This window comes from Bombina bombina, chromosome 3 (genome assembly GCF_027579735.1).
Source record: "Bombina bombina isolate aBomBom1 chromosome 3, aBomBom1.pri, whole genome shotgun sequence".
In the NCBI taxonomy this organism is placed as follows: Eukaryota; Metazoa; Chordata; class Amphibia; order Anura; family Bombinatoridae; genus Bombina; species Bombina bombina.
In genome coordinates, this window is record NC_069501.1 from 715113732 (window position 1) to 715133338 (window position 19607).

A 19607-nucleotide genomic window follows, 5' to 3' on the forward strand; every position below is an offset into this window, starting at 1 on the left:
TTTAACCCCTTCTTTCTGTTTTAAAAAGAAGCTTCTCAAGTATATTTTCAAATGTACTTTGCATCAATAGTCTCATTGACTTTTCTACTTTCAAGTATTTTCAATTCTTATTAAAAATTGGCGTGTCTAGGAAAAAAATCATTATTGGAAGATTAGGGGAATATGTTATATAGAAACTACTGAGATGATAGAAAATATTTTATATTGTGCAGATCCTTTTAGAAAGCAAGTAGAGTCTTTTGTGCTGATTAGACATAGCACTTGGCATTATACAGAGCCGTACTGGTTACCTATAAAGGGACATTGTACTCTCACGTATATGAGCAGCTTTTGCACAAGTCACATTTGGGGGTGGGGGGCTAAAAAGGGAAAGGTGTTTAAATAGAAAGGTATTTCAAATGCATCTTAATGTGTCAGTGTGTTAGCAATATCTCCATTGCTTTGCAGTCAAGGAACACATCCCTTAAAAGCCTCTTGAGTATGTTGTTGTTATTATCATTTATTTGTATAGTGTCGCAAAATTCTGTAGTGCTGGATCTAAATATTTATATCTTTTGCTGTGGCCAATCAAAGACAGATATAAATGAACACCTATACTGCTCAAACTATGTTTCAGGGTCAGAGTTTATAACGTACTTCATCCTCTCTGTGGTGGAAAGTTGGACAAAATTAAACCATTTAAGTACATTACAAGTATGTTTTTAACAGATTTTTTATGGGGGATTTAAATTTTTAGTTAAAAATCTCTTTACTATTTTACTGTAAATGTGATTTATTGAGTTCTGATGAAATAAAAACCATTGCAGCTGGTGCGTTGACACATGGGACTGTCGTCTAGCTGCAGACACTGTGTATACAAACGTGACCTTGTTAGACCTGACTGCCAACACAAGGCATATTGTATATGTTGCATAAGATAACAGGTCTCTTTTTTTGGTACATATTTCCTTATAATTGCTTGTCATCTACATAAACACCTGCTCACCCTTTCAAGTAAAAGTGGCCAAATAAGTGTTGGTTTAACGTGTTTCCGGATCTCTTCAGATGGTACATTGCCTGCGCTGAATCTTATCTTTTTGGGTTTTTCTTTCTTTCACAAAGTGTATCGAGTTTCACAATCTAGCACTGATATGTTCACTATGGTACTCTTTGCTCTAGGGAGAAAGCATTACTAGTACCGTTATCTCAAACTGTCAATAGCTGTAATGCAAAGTACATTCATTCTAAGCTCTCCAAATGTCATCGCAAACCTGTGCTGTGTTTAGCTTCAGCGTTTGGCATTTACTTTTCCTGCTAAAAGGTATAGACATTTATCTGGCTTGGGGTAGCAAAGTGCATTTTATTGCTGCACACAAAACAGTAAACCATTCAATGTGTTCAACAAAAGGATATTAAGCCTTATATCAGGGCCTGCTGCATGACTGACTTTCCATGGAGCAAATTCTACTGTACGGTTTGTAACGCACCAGATTTATGCTCTCCCCCCCCAATAAGCTATGTTGAATCCATATACTCATCATTTCTGTAACCCTTTAAATTTTTGAGACACAATGTATAGATATCATTATCATAGATGCTGCTGGGCTCCCTTGTGTTACATGACCACAGAACATGGTACGGAAGTGACCAGTATCATTCCCTAAGGCACATGCAGCCTCCACACCACCTCACTACACAGTACTAGAATCACAGCTAAAGGAACAGGAAACCCTTTGAGAATGTACAACGTTTAGATATGAATGATAAAACAAATTTGCAGTATATTTTCATAATCTATTTTGCCCCCTTTCATGTAATTTACCACTGGGAAAAATGAACAATTTTTAACTTTCAGAACTCGAACTGCCCTCTGCGGACTTCTTAAGGCTAATCCTGCTACAAATTTTCCCTAATTTCCTTTATCAGATAACAGCTTCAAAACAACGCACTTCATACTAATATTATAAACATGCCTACTACCCTTGTTGTTTGTGGACTAAATTCCTCCACATAAGGCAAATGGTGGGTGAAGTTTAGATTTTGAATAATAATTGCAGTAAAAATTTTTTTTTAAAAAACATTAAGACTTAACTGATATGTTATTCTATAGCGACACAAATGTATTGTAATTGCACTGTGTTTAGTATATATTTTTTCCCTCTTAGTTTTATCTTAATGACTTGTTATACCAGTTGCATTGTATTCAATTAAATGTATTGCAAATTACTACTTTATGTTTATTTTGCAATTGAAATAGCTGTTTTTGCTCACTGAAACTACACTTAAAGGGGCACTTAACCCAAATGTTTTCTTTTGTGATTCAGATAGAGCATGCAATTTTAAGAAACTTTCTAATTTACTCCTATTATCAATTTTTCTTCGTTCTCTTGCTATATTTATTTTTAAAAAAATAATGCATCTAAGCTTTTTTTTTTATTCAGAACTCTGGACAGCACTTTTTTATTGGTGGATGAATTTATCTGCCAATCAGCAAGAACAACCCAGGTTGTTCACCAAAAATGGTCCGGCATCTTAACTTACATTCTTGCATTTCAAATAAAGATATTGAGAGAATGAAGAAAATTTGATAATAGGAGTAAATTAGGAAGTTGCTTAAAATGTCATGCTCTATCTGAATCACGAAAGTAAAAATTTGGGTTCAGTGTCCCTTTAACATGAATGTGTAAACACCTAGGTATTTGCCTTTGTATAAAAACAGACGGCTAGATTACGAGTCTTGCGTTATGAGTAAAAAAGCAGCGTTAAGCCTCATAACGCTGCTTTTTTACTACCGCTGGTATTACGAGTTTTGCAGATTTAGGGGCACCGCACACTTTTTTGGCCTTACCGCAAATCAACTTACACAAATTGCGTATAGTCTTTTTTCAATGGGACATCCATAGCGCCAGTATTACAAGCTTGTCCTGGGAGGCCAAAAAGTGAGCAGTACACCTTATCCCGTCAAGATTCGGACCGCATTTTAAAGTCAGTAGTTATGAGTTTTACACTACAAAGCCGTAGCATAAAACTCATAACTAAAGTGCTAAAAAGTACACTAACACCCATAAACTAGCTAGCCTAAACCGAGGCCCTCCCGCATTGCAAACGCTAAAATAAAATTATTAACCCCTAATCTGCCGCTCCGGACATCACCGCCACTATATTAAACATATTAACGCCTGAACCGCCACACTCCCACCTCGCAAACTGTTAAATATTATTAACCCCTAATCTGCCGTCCCCAATGTCGCCGCCACTATATTATATTTATTAACACCTAAATCTAAGTCTAACCCTAACACCCCCTAACTTAAATATACTTTAAATAAATCTAAATACAAATTCCTATAATTACCTAAATAATTCCTATTTAAAACTAAATACTTACCTATAAAATAAACCCTAAGCTATCTACAATATAACTAATAGTTACATTGTAGCTAGCTTAGGTTTTATTTTTATTTTACAGGCAAGTTTGTATTTATTTTAACTAGGTAGCATAGTTACTAAATAGTTATTAACTATTTAATAACTACCAAGTTAAAAAATTTGTCTGTAAAATATAACCTAAGTTACACTAACACATAACACTACACTATAATTAAATCAATTACCTAAATTAAATACAATTAACTAAATTAAATAACATTAGCTATATTACAAAAACAAACACTACATTACGGAAATTAAAAAACAAATTACAAGATCTTTAAACTAATTGCACCTAATCTAATAGCCCTATCAAAATAAAAAAGCCCACCCAAAATAAATAAAAAAAAACCTAGCCTAAACTAAACTACCAATAGCCCTTAAAAGTGACTTTTGCGGGGCATTGCCCCAAAGAAATCAGCTCTTTTACCTGTAAAAAAAAATACAAAATCAACCCCTCCAACAGTAAAACCCACCACCCACACAACCAACCTTCCAAATAACACCCTAACTAAAAAACCTAAGCTTCCCATTGCCCTGAAAAGGGCATTTGGATGGGCATTGCCCTTAAAAAGGCATTTAGCCCTGTTGCGGCCCAAAGCCCTAACCTAAAAATAAAACCCACCCAATACACCCTTAAAAATCCTAACACTTACCCCCGAAGATCCACTTACTGGGAGAAGTCTTCATCCAAGCGGCAAGATGTCCTCAAGGAAGCCGGCAGAAGTGGTCCTCCAGACGGGCAGAAGTGGTCCTCCAGACGGGCAGAAGTCTTCACCCAGATGGCATCTTCTATCTTCATCCTTCCGACGCGGAGCGGCTCCATCTTCAAGACATCCGGCGCGGAGCATCCTCTTCAATCGACGTCTTCTTGCTGAATGATGGTTCCTTTAAATGACGTCATCCAAGATGGAGTCCCTCAGATTCTGATTGGCTGATAGAATTCTATCAGCCAATCGGAATTAAGGTTGAAAAAATCCTATTGGCTAATGCAATCAGCCAATAGGATTGGACTTCAATCCTATTGGCTGATCCAATCAGCCAATAGGATTGAGCTTGCATTCTATTGGCTGTTCCAATCAGTATAAAATATAATATAGTGGCAGCGACATTGCGGGCGGCAGATTAGGAGTTAATAAATGTAGGTAGGTAGCGGCGATGTTAGGGGCGTCAGATTAGGGGTTAATAATATTTAACTAGTGTTTGCGTTGCGGGAGTACAGCGTTTTAGGGGTTAATATGTTTATTATGTTGGGGGCGGCATATTAGGGGTTAATAACATCATGTAGGTGTCGGCGATGTTGTGGGCAGCAGATTAGGGGTTAATAAATGTAATGTAGGTGTCGGCGATGTTGGGGGCAGCAGATTAGGAGTTCATAAATATAATGTAGGTGGCAGCGATGTCCGGAGCTGCAGATTAGGGGTTAATAATTGTAAGATTAGGGGTGTTTAGACTCAGGGTTTATGTTAGGGTGTTAGGTGTAAACATAAAATGTGATTCCCCATAGAAATCAATGGGGCTGCGTTACAGAGCTTTACGCTGCTTTATTGCAGGTGTTAGACTTTTTTCAGCCGGCTCTCCCCATTGATGTCTATGGGGAAATCGTGCACGAGCACGTATAACCAGCTCACCGCTGACTTAAGCAGCGCTGGTATTGGAGTGCGGTATGGAGCACAATTTTGCTCTACGCTCACTTCTTGCCTTTTAACGCCGGGTTTCTGAAAACCTGTAATACCAGCGCTGTAGGTAAGTGAGCGGTGACAATAACGTGCAAGTTAACACCGCATCCCTCATACCGCAAAACTCGTAATCTGGCCGAGAGTGAGGTAACATCTGCTCTTTTTGCAGACTCAGCCCATTTCAATCGACATGTTCTTGAAAGCCATGGGTGGTGGTTTTATTGAGCTATTTAAAATACAAAAATAACCAAAAGGAGTAATTTCCAATACATTTGAATCATCTACAGCTGGTATAACAAGTAATTGAGAACACATTAAGGGGAATAAATTATTACCATACATTGTTCCTTTAAGATTTTTATTATTCTCTAGCTATTTTAAGCATGAAAGGAACAGTAGTGTCTTTATCTTTTATATTTAAAAATGAAGTGTCTCTGCCTACTCAAGAACACCGGGAAATGGGTATGGACCACAGAAGAATCAGTGGGCCGTCTGGGCCCCTGCTGCTTTAAAGCATTACATTGTCACAATGCAAAAAAAACACATCCCAGTGTTCCTGCAAAATCTACTGAACTACAAGTGAATATACTCGCACATTACTAACTTTCTAAAAAATAAATACCTTAGCTAAATGTAAGTACGTAGGAAAATATCCGTTTAAGTTTATTAAAATTATGCTTGCATCTATATATATATATATATATATATATATAAAAGCACTCGCTGGAACTTTTACTAAAAAATTTATTATAACCTGTAACGTTTCGCAGTTGCTCCTGTCTTCAGACATCAATACAGTGCAAAAGGATTCACCATTTCAGCACTCCCCTCTGATACACCAAACCTTTAACGTTATGTAACACCCTACACAATCCAGCCGTGTACTATGGCTACCAGAGGCCGCCACACAATGTGCTATATAAATATATATGTATATATATACCTTTGTGTGTGTGTGTATATCAGGGTTCCCTGGAGAAAACTTGCTGAAAGGCATTACAAAGTACCCGGGTGGGGTACTATTGGTTTAGGTTTTAGCCAGTGATGCATCTATTAAAAAGGTCCTGGGGAGACCACTGCATGTATATGTATATATGTGTGTGTATATGTGTGTGTATATATATTCAATCCCCAAAATTCATAAAACATTAGACCACCCACCGGGCCGTCCTATTGTGTCAGCTAGGGATTTACTCACCCAGCCTGTAGCACAATATGTGGACGTACTTTTACAGCCAGTGGTGAAAGAAACACGGTCTCATGTGATGGACACGAATGATTTCATTCGTAAAATACGGACTGTTGATATCCAGCCAGACGATTTACTCGTCACTCTGGATGTCAACAGTCTGTATACCATCATACCCCATCTTGATGGACTTAAAGCCATACAAGAGCACCTCACGGGTAACCCCCTCTATGAGGGTCCGCCAGTAGAATTTCTATTGTCCCTCATTGAATTCTGCCTGTTTAAAAACTATTTTCGATTCGAAAATAGTTTTTATTTGCAAACTGCTGGCACAGCCATGGGTTCCTCCATGGCCCCCTCGTACGCCAACATTTACATGTCACAATTTGAAAACATGTATCTGTGGAACACTCCGAATGTATCCATCATCTGTTATTACAGATACATAGATGACATTTTCTTGGTGTGGCGAGGGGGCCTGGAGGAACTCCATAAATGGTTTGATGTGTTTAATAACACTACCAACAACGTCAAGTTTAAGATGACAGCGGATACCGTATCCATTCATTTCTTGGACTTGACAGTTTTCAAGGATTCCAACAAATTAGGAACCACATTATATCATAAACCCACCGACCGCAACTCTATACTAAGGGCAGATAGTTGCCATCCCCCAGCCCTACTAAAAGGCATTGTAAAATCACAATGCATAAGAACAATGTGCAACAATTCTAATCCTGAAGCTGGGGTCTCCCAATTGAAAGGAGTGGGCGAGAGGTTCCAGAACAGGGGCTACAAGATCCCGATAATACAGGACGCCATGGAATCCGTTTCAATGCTAACACAGACGGAATTGATTATTCCCAAACCCAAAAGGGACGCTAGTGACAAGCTCATTATGTCTACCACTTTTACTCCAGAGACAAAAAACATTGGCCAGATTCTCAGACAACACTGGCCAATTATGTCTTCGGACCCAAAACTCACATTTACTCAGAATCTACGACCTATGGTTGGGTTTAAGAGGGGAACCAATCTCAAAGATCTTCTGGTGAAAACGGATCCCAAACAAAGTTATTCGACTGTGAAGAAAAGGAATATAAAAGGCTCCTATCGCTGTTTGGGCTGCACAACGTGCAATGGCCTAGTGGGTACTAAAGTTTTCCATCACCCACACACTAATCGAACATTTTCTATTCGACACTCCATAACGTGTACTACCACTCACGTTATATATTTATTGTTTTGTCCATGTTCCTGCTTCTACATAGGGAAGACCTCTGGCACACTTCGTGAGCGTATGGCCAATCACCGCCACGCCATAAGGACAGCACTTAAAAACGGTGACTCTGAACAGCCAGTGGCGCGACATTGCGCTAAGAAGGCACACTCAGTGTATTCCATCCGCTATATCCTAATAGACCACATACCCCCACTGGATCGGGGGGGGCGACCGGAACAAGCAACTCTTGAAACGAGAGGCCCAGTGGATGTTCAGATTAGGCACAATACAGCCAGGTGGCCTGAACACCATGCCGGACTTTAAGAGCATTATGTGATCAACAACTGGGGTGCTACATACTTGGGGTATGCCAGGTGGACATTGTGGCTCCGTTTTGGCACACATTCCACTCTCCCCTAGTTGTAGGGGAAGGTGTTGTGCGCCTAACGGCATGGTTTAGAGGGGGACATCTGTCTCCACCTTCTCCGTGGAAGCCTGGTCCGCTGGGAGCCATTACCCACTGCTTTAATATGCACCACCAGTCTTAAAAATGGACATAAAAAATTATTACATCCACTTGGATAAACCCCAAAGGTGGACAGTATCCACATGAGCTACATGTCCTTTTGACCATTACCATAACTACCTCTTTTTGCAGATCCTCGTTTGTTTTACAATTATATTTGAGGATAGAATTTTAAAATAAGGTTTTCTTCCTTATACGATTTTGTGCATAGTCATTTACATCCACATTTGGCTGATGCAAGCTATAATCCTTTAATGGCCAAATTGAATGCATATGAAAATGGTGCCCCAGCGTTAGAGCAGCCTAACAGCACAGCCCTACAATATTACATATATTACATATATTCCTTTTTCTGTATACTGTTCCCATTCAATATATCTATTTGTTTGCACATACATTGTAGCAGCACACATGCTAAACGTCATTCTGCTTCAATATACTGGTGATACATTGTAAGACACAGCACCCATATCTGCAACATTATATTTGCTTCTCATTTACAATTTGCCACTCTAATCACATGTACTGTTATATGGTCCAACTTTTTAATTTTTTAACGATTATGTTTAATATGCGATATGATCGTATACAGCTTGATAGTACGCTATTTCTGACACTAAGAAAATTGTGGTCCCATTCAGCTGGCACATAACTATAAATTCCACATAAGTTGTGACACTTTCGGGTAAACCGGATTGTATATGATCACCATGGTTACTGTCTACATGCCGACTGGACGCAGTAACATTTGACAACGTATATTTATCACAAATTTTTTAGGCACTTACGATAATGTGGCACAATTTTGCTATAAAAAGTCTCTACATTAGTATGTCACCCTAAATACGTTTAAAATTGTAGAGTGTATAATTTCATCATTAATTTTATGTTTGTTTATCTAATCCGCAAACCGGAAGTGAGGCAGCACAACTTCCGGTTTCGGGTAGCACTGTGGAACGCAAGATGCGTTCCAAATTGAAAAAATTGGCGCACTTTTCCTTTGGAGAGACACTCAGGTTGATGTGATGTAATTGATATGTAACACTATAAATGAGTTGAATTTTGTTTGTTTTGCATGCTGATGAAGGGGTTGTGAACCCCGAAAACGTTCCATTAAATTGGTTTCTTTTGCAAAAAGTCCTGAGAGTGCATTCTCTTGTTTTCTATTTTACGATATATCATTGCACCCAGGCGTGTTGACCATTGGTGGGCTGAACTGGAAATCGTCTACTATATATATATATATATATATATATATATATATATATATCAGGGTTCCCTGGAGAAAACTTGCTGAAAGGCATTACAAAGTACCCGGGTGGGGTACTATTGGTTTAGGTTTTAGCCAGTGATGCATCTATTAAAAAGGTCCTGGGGAGACCACTGCATGTATATGTATATATGTGTGTATATATGTGTGTGTATGTATGTATGTATATATATATATATATATATATATATATATATATATATATACTGTATATACATAAATTCGTGTACATACATGCATACATACGTATTACATACACACACACACACAAAACATGCAGACCGCATTCTCTGGATTAAAGCCAAGATTCCATGTTCTATTTATTGTGGTGACGTTTCGGGGACAATCTCTCCATATTTATATCATTACCAGCACCCTGGTTGTTGTTTTTCTCAAGGTTTCTCTCTCTCTCTCTCTATATATATATATATATATATGTGTGTGTTTTTCATATCTTTTTTTCTTTCTTTCTTCAAAACCTCTATTTAAAATTATAACCACATAAACAGTGTGTATGGCCTCACATAAAACAGGATGGTACTGATTTGTATGGCACACTGAAAGTTTAGTTTGGCTTAACATCATATTTATTACTACATCAAGTATGTTGTTTAATGTGTTTACTTAAGAATGTGGATCTGACATTGCTATTTATTGTGTGTTTAAGGTTATCCAAATTTTGTTGCAACATATGGTCGAGGATACCCTGGATTTGCACCGAGCTACAGCTATCAATTCCCAGGTATTGTCTTCTTTTTTTACTTTATTATTAGCAAAATGCTTGTTTGAAATATTTGAGTAACAATGAATAAAAATGTGCTCCTCTTGATGGTGTTATTTACCACATTATGCCCTGTATTCCATATAACAGTTCTCATTGGCTTGATACTGAGCTAGGCTTTTGGTTTTCTTCCAATCATTTTCATTACTTACTTTTCTAGTCCCATCGTCTCCACTACTTTACTCTATTTGTTTGCAAATTATTCCTGCCATGCATTGGGAAGTTTGCTTTTGTACCAATAACAGGCATCGCTAGTTTTACAACATTCAATTTTTTTATCCATTAATTTTTATATAAGAGAATGACAGTGATGTTTTCATACTTGTAAAGTGTCATTTTTGTTCTATGTGAACGCAGAGTGTTTATCTAATGTTTCTTTTGGTTTCTTTTTTATAAATATGAGGGCAACATGTGTGCTTGTCTTAAAGTTAATGCACTTCTTTTTTTAGGTTTATGATTTTGCAATGTCAATTTTTTCATTTTGAATAACATCCCAAAGGTCCAGTAAATGAGATCTCCATTAAATTGTTTTACTTACTCATATAAATATATATTTATTGAGGAGGAGTCGATCATGATTTCAAGACAGGACTAGCAGGATACGGTTTAAGGACATGGGACACGTGTGGCTTCAAGTAACAGACCTTCATGTAGTCATTTGTGCTCAAGCAAGACTTTGTAATATCCTGACTTGTTTTTAACTCTTAAGGACTAACTTTGGAAGGTGTGTGTGTGTTTGCTCCCTCCAAACAAATCTAGTACCAGCAGGGCTTCAGATTGAAGGCCTGTAATCCTTGTTACTATCTCAGCTGTTTTTTTGCAGCTGTGCCCAAGCACTGCTGGGATACCACTAATTGCAGTCCTTTAGAGCTGTTTCATGCTTTGCACAAGTGCTTTACACTTGGGTTGTGGAAGCATTAATGCACATGCTCAGTAGCATGTCTCCACACTATGCATGGTTGCTGAGTGTATAATGCATGCACAGCTCTTCTGCATTTGATAAAGAACTGCTGTGAAATAAATATAAAACATTTAGGCCCTGTCTACTGTCATTTCTCACTGCATAAAACAGGATTACAGGAACCCAGTCTGTAAAGTGAGAATAAAGCAGCTCATTAGTTTGTATGGTAGAAATGGTGCCTTTCTGTTCTCTCCCTGTAAGTTTATTCCAGTGTTAGATGCTTGGAGTTAATTATTTTCTATACAAAGAAAGGTATGCCACATATAGTCTGAATAGCAGTTTGCCGTTTTTTAACAAAGCCACTATATTGCAAAAATGCTGTGCCTGGACCGTCACCGGAAAAGATAAATGACTTCTTTCATATGTGTTGTTTTATCTCTGTCTATATCAGCTGAATTTGCTGCTCAAACACTAGATGGACAGTGTCCTACAAGTTTAAAGCATATAGTAAAATCTGTAGTTTTTCTCCTGTCTCCTTCCATACTCCTCTCTTTTCTTGCTGTTTATCACTAATTGTTCTATGGCGTTTTCTGAAGGTTTATGTGGTTCTTTAGGAAATGCTGAGAAATAGATGGTCCTTGTATTTCTGCTATTCTTATGGAGGTTTTCCTCCAAGGTTACATTTAGAATGTGCTAATTTGTTTGCCAGTTTGTTATAGATATACTGCCAATTTAATCTATAAATAAGCCAACTCTCATTTTCCTTGGATTAAAGGAAGTGTGATATCAGGAACTAATTTAAGGAGCATGTGTTGCAGTATGGGACAGTAATTGCACTAAGTAGAAGAGAATTTGAGGGTGGAGACTGAGGCTGCAGAGATTGAGGAGGAGCATTTCCTAAATGCCCAGAGGTTAGAGTCATAAGGATTGCTTCTCTGGAGGTATACGCATTGCCTCTGTGAGTAATGGAATATTCTTCTTCATAACACCAAATCACAAAATATAATAAATTACTTCTAGAGCACTGATAGAGATCCAATTTCACCTCAAGGTCAATGTTTACAGTCAACTCTCCCCCTTTAAAAAATACTTTAAAATCTTCTGTTTATGGAGGGGGTAGAAAACTTAGAGAATACAGAGTAGCTATGGGTGGCTTAAAACTAAAGAACTGGGTCTTCTGGTTATAAAACAGGAATGGTAAATGTGTTGGGGGTACACCCCTTAGTCATGTGAAAATCTTTATATAAATTAGGAGTGGCCTCTTGTGCTCCTGAGAGTAGGACAAAAGAAGCCGACCGATGCTACAGGTCTAGAAGTTGCACATTAACACTGGTAAGCTGGGAGGAATAATTACACCTACTTACATTAAAGGGACATAAAAACCCCCAAAAAATCTTTAATGAATCAGATAGAACATACAATTTTAAAACAACTTTTCAAATGACTTCTATTATCAAATTGTCTTTGTTTTCTTGTTATCCTTTGTTTTAAAGCAGGTAAGTAAGTTCAGGAGTGTAGCACTATAGGGCAGCAGTTTTACAACAATGTTATACATTATCAATATGGCAGCACTATTTCCTGTTATGTGCACGCTATTTAGATATCTCTTCAACAAAGAATAACAAGAGAACGAAGCAAATTTGATAATAGAAGTAAAGTGGAATCTTTTTTTCAAAATTGAATTCTCTATCGGAGTTATGAAAGAAAAAAATTCTCTTTACCTTACAGTTGGGAGGAAATGTGTTCATTAACACACCAAGATGTTTTAGCCATTTCATTTCCAAAACCTCTTAACCTTTATTTCTTGGGATCTAGCCCATTTGGATCTTTAAACATGCAGTCATTTTAAAAGGATATGGCATTGCTGGTTTTAGCATACTGACTTCATGACAAGCATATTTTCAAGCAGTACAAATTACTCATTCTAAGTGCACGCATTAGTGTGATTATCTTATGAATATTCAGCACAAATGTGTAAAACAGAATGTGGTGTTGAGGATTTTGTCTTTCCAATATGCAGAGTGGCATAGCCACAGAATGCTCTCAGACCGCGCCAAATGCAGTTCGCTAGCCAGTACTTGCACATGCTGGTCAATTAATTCTGTATAGCCTGGCTTCTGTCAGTCTGGTTTCTACATTATTATAAACAGTCCATATCTGTATGAGTAGGGACATAAATTACCGTAGCAGTTAAACCCATCACAAGCCATCAGTTGTTCTAATCAAAATTCTAACATTGTTGCATAAAATTTAATTATATGTTTTAAGATCCCATCAGTTCACTCTTTGCAAATTAGACAATTAAGGTATGCGCTCCTCTCTTTGAAGTTGGTTTATGTGTATTATAGAAAGGAAAAGATTTTATAGTTATTCCTTAGTTGTAATTTAAAAAAATAACACATTTTGTAATGAAAAAATACAGTATGTCAAATAAAAATGTGCATTGATGACAGAATTCAGGTAAACACGGAGATGAGAAGAAATTAACTTTACTTACAGGAAGAATAATCATGTTGAGATTATAATGTAAGATATTTAATTGTGCGCATTTTTTTCTAGTCCTAAAAAACTGAATGAGTACATGGTAAGCTTTAGAACGTTTTCACGCAACTCTCCCTAATTTACAAAAACAGATTCTAGTGAACGTCCTTAAGATGGAAAAACATAACTTTTATTAAGCAGTATTTTAAAAGAACATTACAATATCTGCAGCCACTTGTGGTCAAGCAAAAAGTCCAAGCCTACGCCTTTCGTCTTTTATTTGCCGTCTGTTATCTGTCTCTTAATCTATTTTAAGAATGAAAAATCTTGTAATTCTAAAGTGTTTACTGTCCCTTTAATAAGAATGAATTGACCCATCACTTTATGCAAGGGCAAGTGTAAAAAGAATACACACCCTTACTTAAGTCAGTTTCTTATAATGCCATTTTTAATATAATAAGCTAGAAGGTTTTATTGGAGAAGCAATAGATTTTAGTTGAAATGATGGCCTTCAAGACTCTAGAACTGAGCCCAAGGAAAAGGCAAAACAGAAATGCAAAGTAGCACAAAATATCGTATAGCAACAGCGTTAAACTTACACTGATCAGCCACAACATTAAAACCATCTACCTAATAGCCTTATAGCTTTAACATATAGGTAACACAGTTTAGTATCCTATGTGATAAAGCTATAACGATACACGTTATAGTGATTGGGTATTGTTTTTAAACACATATGTGGCAATAACTTGGAAATACTTTTTTACTAGTATGCAGCTTTAAGTGACATGCAATCACTAATATTATTCCTTTACTGTTTAGAATCTTTTTTCTTGTGTAAAACACAATTCACAATTTTTTTAAGACACACTTGACCTTTTTCCGAACATTTTGGCCTGACCATGTAATACAGTTATAGTACTTGAAAACTTTATAGCAACCAGTATACTGAGTAGCCCACTAGTTTTATAAATCAGTGATACCATGACCCCATACCTGTGGTTGTCTTGGCAACCTATATAGAACAGCTCTATTGAGAACAGGGTTGGCCTCTTTTAAACTTCACCCAATTGACCATTTTATGGCCATACAAATGGACAGCTTGTATCATAACCTACAATGTATTAGTTATTTGGTAAGAATGACACATCCAACCTATCAAATGATAGAAATTATTTATATAGCTGTTTATTTTCTTAAAGGACCAATGAGAAGATAACACTAATAATAAACTAACCAAAGTGTTTACTTGCTCATGCTTGTACACAAACCTATGTTATATAAAGGCACATCAAGTCTGCCCATAGTCCCTTCTGAAGTGTAAGCTTAATTATTACATAGAATAGCCTATGCAAATACCAGGCATTATTGAATTCTCTTAGTCATTTTTCTTACCATCTCTAATAGAATTGTATTGCATAAATCTACCACCCTACTCTGAGATCATGATACATGAAGGTTTCTGTCATTGTATCTCTCTACCTACTTTCCTCGAATCCAGTAATAACCAAATTAACCGCCTAACCCACGAGGGCCACAGATCACCATTATAGAACCCTAAAGACGGCATATAAATGTATGGCTATTAAACACACACATAATATATTTCCCAATACTGTGAGGTGTGCTAGACTGCAATACCAGATGGCCAATAGTGTTTTTGTAATTTAATTCATTTTTTAATACTATAAAAGCTAAACACTGTCTTGTGGTAACATAAAATTCAGATACTACAGGTTGCATTGCTATATTTCACCTCTTTCTGTTGGCTTCAGTTTGTACCTATTGTGGGGGAGGCAAAGGGAGGGAGTGCTGCTGCAGCTGCTGATGATCGCCTTTCACAGGCCCCTGAGGTGCAAGAGCACTCCTAGGGCCACATGGACTATGGCAATGCTTTTTTTAGGCCCCCATCATTTCTGGTTATCCTATTTTAGTGCATTATTTGAGCTGCAGGCAGAGGAGGTTTGTTGGATGGGAAATATCTATCTAGGTATGTCTGGACATTTTGGATAGTGAAATCTTGATCCTACCCTGACACAGCACTGTATATATCACGTTATATGTTACTAGGTTTTGTGTTTTCAGGTGAGCGTTTACCTTTAACTGTTCACCTTTTCCCTCTTGAGTGTGGTTTTCTGTGTATGTAGTATATTGTGCCAATTTTTGGAACATAAACCCAGACATATGCATGTTAATTTGTGGCTTATGCGTCCTCTGTGGGTCATTACTCATACATTTTCCATTTAAAGGGACAATAAACAATAAATAACAATAAATATGTTATTTAGGAATAGTATTGCGGTTATTCCCTTCCGCCTCCTAGTCACCTGCGCCACCCTGTTAAAACATGGTTTTCACTGCATTCCATTGCTGACTTGTTTGTACATTTGTAGAAACTCCCCTTCAGAAAACTGCAGTAAAAACTAGAGATGAGCATTTGGCAGTTTTGTTCACTGCCGAATGTGAAAGTCGGAGGCTGCTTTTCGTATTTTTATTTTTTTTGGAGCTAAATATCCTCTTGTGCAAGTCAAACAGACAAATATCTGGATGTGCACAGATCTTAGTGTGTTTGATTTGCACAAGAGGATATTTGGCTCTGAAAAGAGCTTAATACCAAATGCACATCTCTAGTAAAAACCTATCTTTCAAAATGGCGGCACTCATAACTAGAGTGATCTTCATGAAATATATTTAGTGTTTAATGTGCCTTTAAGAACAGGGGCCCGATCCGATATGCAGCGTCGCTCGCAAAAGCCGGCAACGCCAAATATTGCGCTGGTTTGGTATCCTATATATGGCGTAACCTAGAATCTTACTCCATTTTCACCTCGCCACAAAATGCAGGCGTAGTAAGCCTTACGCTAAGTATTGGAGCCCCGTAACTCCCTAAACTACCTGCAAAATAAAACCTAACACCTAATGCATGCGCAATGTCTATCTACCTGTCAACCGCGATCCCCCGCCGCAATCCCTAATAAAGTGTTTAACCCCTAAACCGCCGCTCCCGGACCCCGCCGCCACCTACATTAAATGTCTAACCCCCTAATGTGATCCCCTACACCGCTGCCACCTACATTAAAATTATTAACCCCTAATGTAATCCCCCTACACTGCCGCCATCTATATTAAAATTATTACCCCCTAATGTGTGCCCACTACCCCGCCGCCACATATTTTAACTATATTACCCCCTAATCTAATCCCCCTACACCGCCGCCACCTATATTAAAATGATTAAACCCTAATCTAATCCCCTTACACCGCCGCCACCTATATTAAATGTATTAACCCCTAATCTGATCCCCCTACACCGCCGCCACCTATAATAAATGTATTACCCCCTAAAATACTAAAATGTCCCTACCCTAAACTAAATTATAAATAACCCTGAAAAGGGCTTTTTCCGTGGTATTGCCCCAAAGTAACCAGCTCTATTACCAGCCCTTAAAAGGGCCTTTTGCGGGTCATTGCCCCAAAGTAACCAGCTCTATTACCAGCCCTTAAAAGGGCCTTTTGCGGGGAATTGTCCCAAAGTAATCATCTCTTTTACCTGTAATCTAATCCCCCTACACTGCCGCCACCTATAATAAATATATTAACCCCTAATCTAATCCCCCTACACCGCCGCCACCACCTATATTAAATATATTAACCCCTAATCTGACCCCCCTACACCGCCGCCACCTATATTAACCCTAATTATATTAGGGTTAATATAGTTATTATATATATTAATATAGTTAATAATTAATATAGTTATTATATATATTAACTATATTAACCCTATCTAACCCTAACACCCCTAACTTAATTATTATTGCAATATATCTAAATAATATTAATCTTATTAACTAAAATATTCCTATTTAAAACTAAATACTTATCTATAAAATAAACCTTAAGATAGCTACAATATAATTAATAATTACATTGTAGCTATTTTAGGGTTTATATTTATTTTACAGGTAACTTGGTATTTATTTTAACTAGGTACAATAGCTATTAAATAGTTAATAACTATTTAATAGCTACCTAGTTAAAATAATTACCAATTTACCTGTAAAATAAATCCTAACCTAAGTTACAAATACACCTACACTATCAATAAATTAATTAAACTACAAATATCTAAACTAAAATACAATTAAATAAACTAAATTAAATTAAAAAAAGATTACAAGAATTTTAAGATAATTACACCTAATCTAAGCCCCCTAATAAAATAATAAAGCCCCCCAAAATAAAAAAATTCCCTACCCTATTCTAAAGTACAAAGTAATCAGCTCTTTTACCAGCAAAGAGGAGGTCCTCCATCCGGCCGATGTCTTCCTCCAAGCCGCATCTTCTTTCTTCCGGCTCCATCTTCAGACCTCCTACGCGGAACATCCAGCTGGCCCGATGGACTAACGACGAATGAAGGTTCCTTTAAATTACGTCATCCAAGATGGTGTCCCTCGAATTCCAATTGGCTGATAGGATTCTATCAGCCAATCAGAATTAAGGTAGGAAAAATCCGATTGGCTGATTGAATCAGCCAATCGGATTGAATTTCAATACGATTGGCTGATTGGATCAGCCAATCGGATTGAGCTCGCATTCTATTGGCTGATCGGAACAGCCAATAGAATGCAAGCTCAATCCGATTGGCTGATTCAATCAGCCAATAGGATTTTTCCTACCTTAATTACGATTGGCTGATAGAATCCTATCAGCCAATCGGAATTCGAGGGACGCCATCTTGGATGACGTCATTTAACGGAACCCTTATTCATCGTTAGTCCGTCGGGCCAGCTGGATGTTCCGCGTAGGAGGTCTGAAGATGGAGCCGGAAGAAAGAAGATAGAAGATGCCGCTTGGAGGAAGACATCGGCCGGATGGAAGACCTCTTCTTTGCCTCTTGGATGAAGACATCGCCCGGATGGAAGACCTCTTCTTTGCCGCTTGGATGAAGATATCGCCCGGATGGAAGACCTCTTCTTTGCCGCTTGGATGAAGACATCGCCCGGATTGGATGAAGACTTCGGCTCGGCTGGGTGAAGACGACTCAAGGTAGGGAGATCTTCAGGGGGTTAGTGATAGTTTTTTTTAAGGGGGGTTTGGGTGGGTTAGAATAGGGGTATGTGGGTGGTGGGTTGTAATGTTGGGGGGTATTGTATTTTTATTTTCTGGTAAAAGAGCTGATTACTTTAAGGCAATGCCCCGCAAAAAGCCCTTTTAAGGTTTTTTGAAAGAGCTGATTACTTTTGTACTTTAGAATAGGGTAGGGATTTTTTTATTTTGGGGGGCTTTATTATTTTATTAGGGGGCTTAGATTAGGTGTAATTAGCTTAAAATTCTTGTAATCTTTTTTTATTTTTTGTAATTTTGTGTTTTTATTTTTGTAATTTAGTTTATTTAATTGTATTTTAGTTTAGATATTTGTAGTTTAATTTATTGATAGTGTAGGTGTATTTGTAACTTAGGTTAGGATTTATTTTACAGGTAATTTGGTAATTATTTTAACTAGGTAGCTATTAAATAGTTATTAACTATTTAATAGCTATTGTACCTAGTTAAAATAAATACCAAGTTACCTATAAAATAAATATAAACCCTAAAATAGCTACAATGTAATTATTAATTATATTGTAGCTATCTTAGGGTTTATTTTATAGGTAAGTATTTAGTTTTAAATAGGAATAATTTAGTTAATATTATTAATATTATTTAGATTTATTTTAATAATAATTAAGTTAGGGGTGTTAGAGTTAGATAGGGTTAATATAGTTAATATATATAATATAATAACTATATTAACCCTAATATAATTAGGGTTAATATAGGTGGCAGCGGTGTAGGGGGGTCAGATTAGGGGTTAATATATTTAATATAGGTTGCGGCTGTGTAGGGGGATTAGATTAGGGGTTAATACATTTAATATAGGTGGCGGCGGTGTAGGGGGATTAGACTATAGGTAAAAGAGCTGATTACTTTGGGACAATACCCCGCAAAAGGCCCTTTTATGGGCTGGTAATAGAGCTGGTTACTTTGGGGCAATGCCCTGCAAAAGGCCCTTTTAAGGGCTGGTAATAGAGCTGGTTACTTTGGGACAATACCCTGCAAAAGGCCCTTTTAAGGGCTGGTAATAGAGCTGGTTACTTAGGGACAATG

General features: G+C 37.3%; 1 protein-coding gene across 2 annotated transcripts in view; it reads left to right on the forward strand.

Annotated features, from left to right (window-relative positions):
* The window catches only part of MSI2 (musashi RNA binding protein 2), a 986805-nt gene that overhangs the window by 793786 nt on the left and 173412 nt on the right, over positions 1 to 19607 (forward strand). For both annotated transcript variants that reach the window (XM_053707533.1, XM_053707534.1), the window contains exon 10: positions 9962 to 10036. In XM_053707533.1, coding sequence (XP_053563508.1) covers positions 9962 to 10036 — 75 coding nt within the window. The remainder of the gene's footprint in view (positions 1 to 9961; positions 10037 to 19607) is intronic.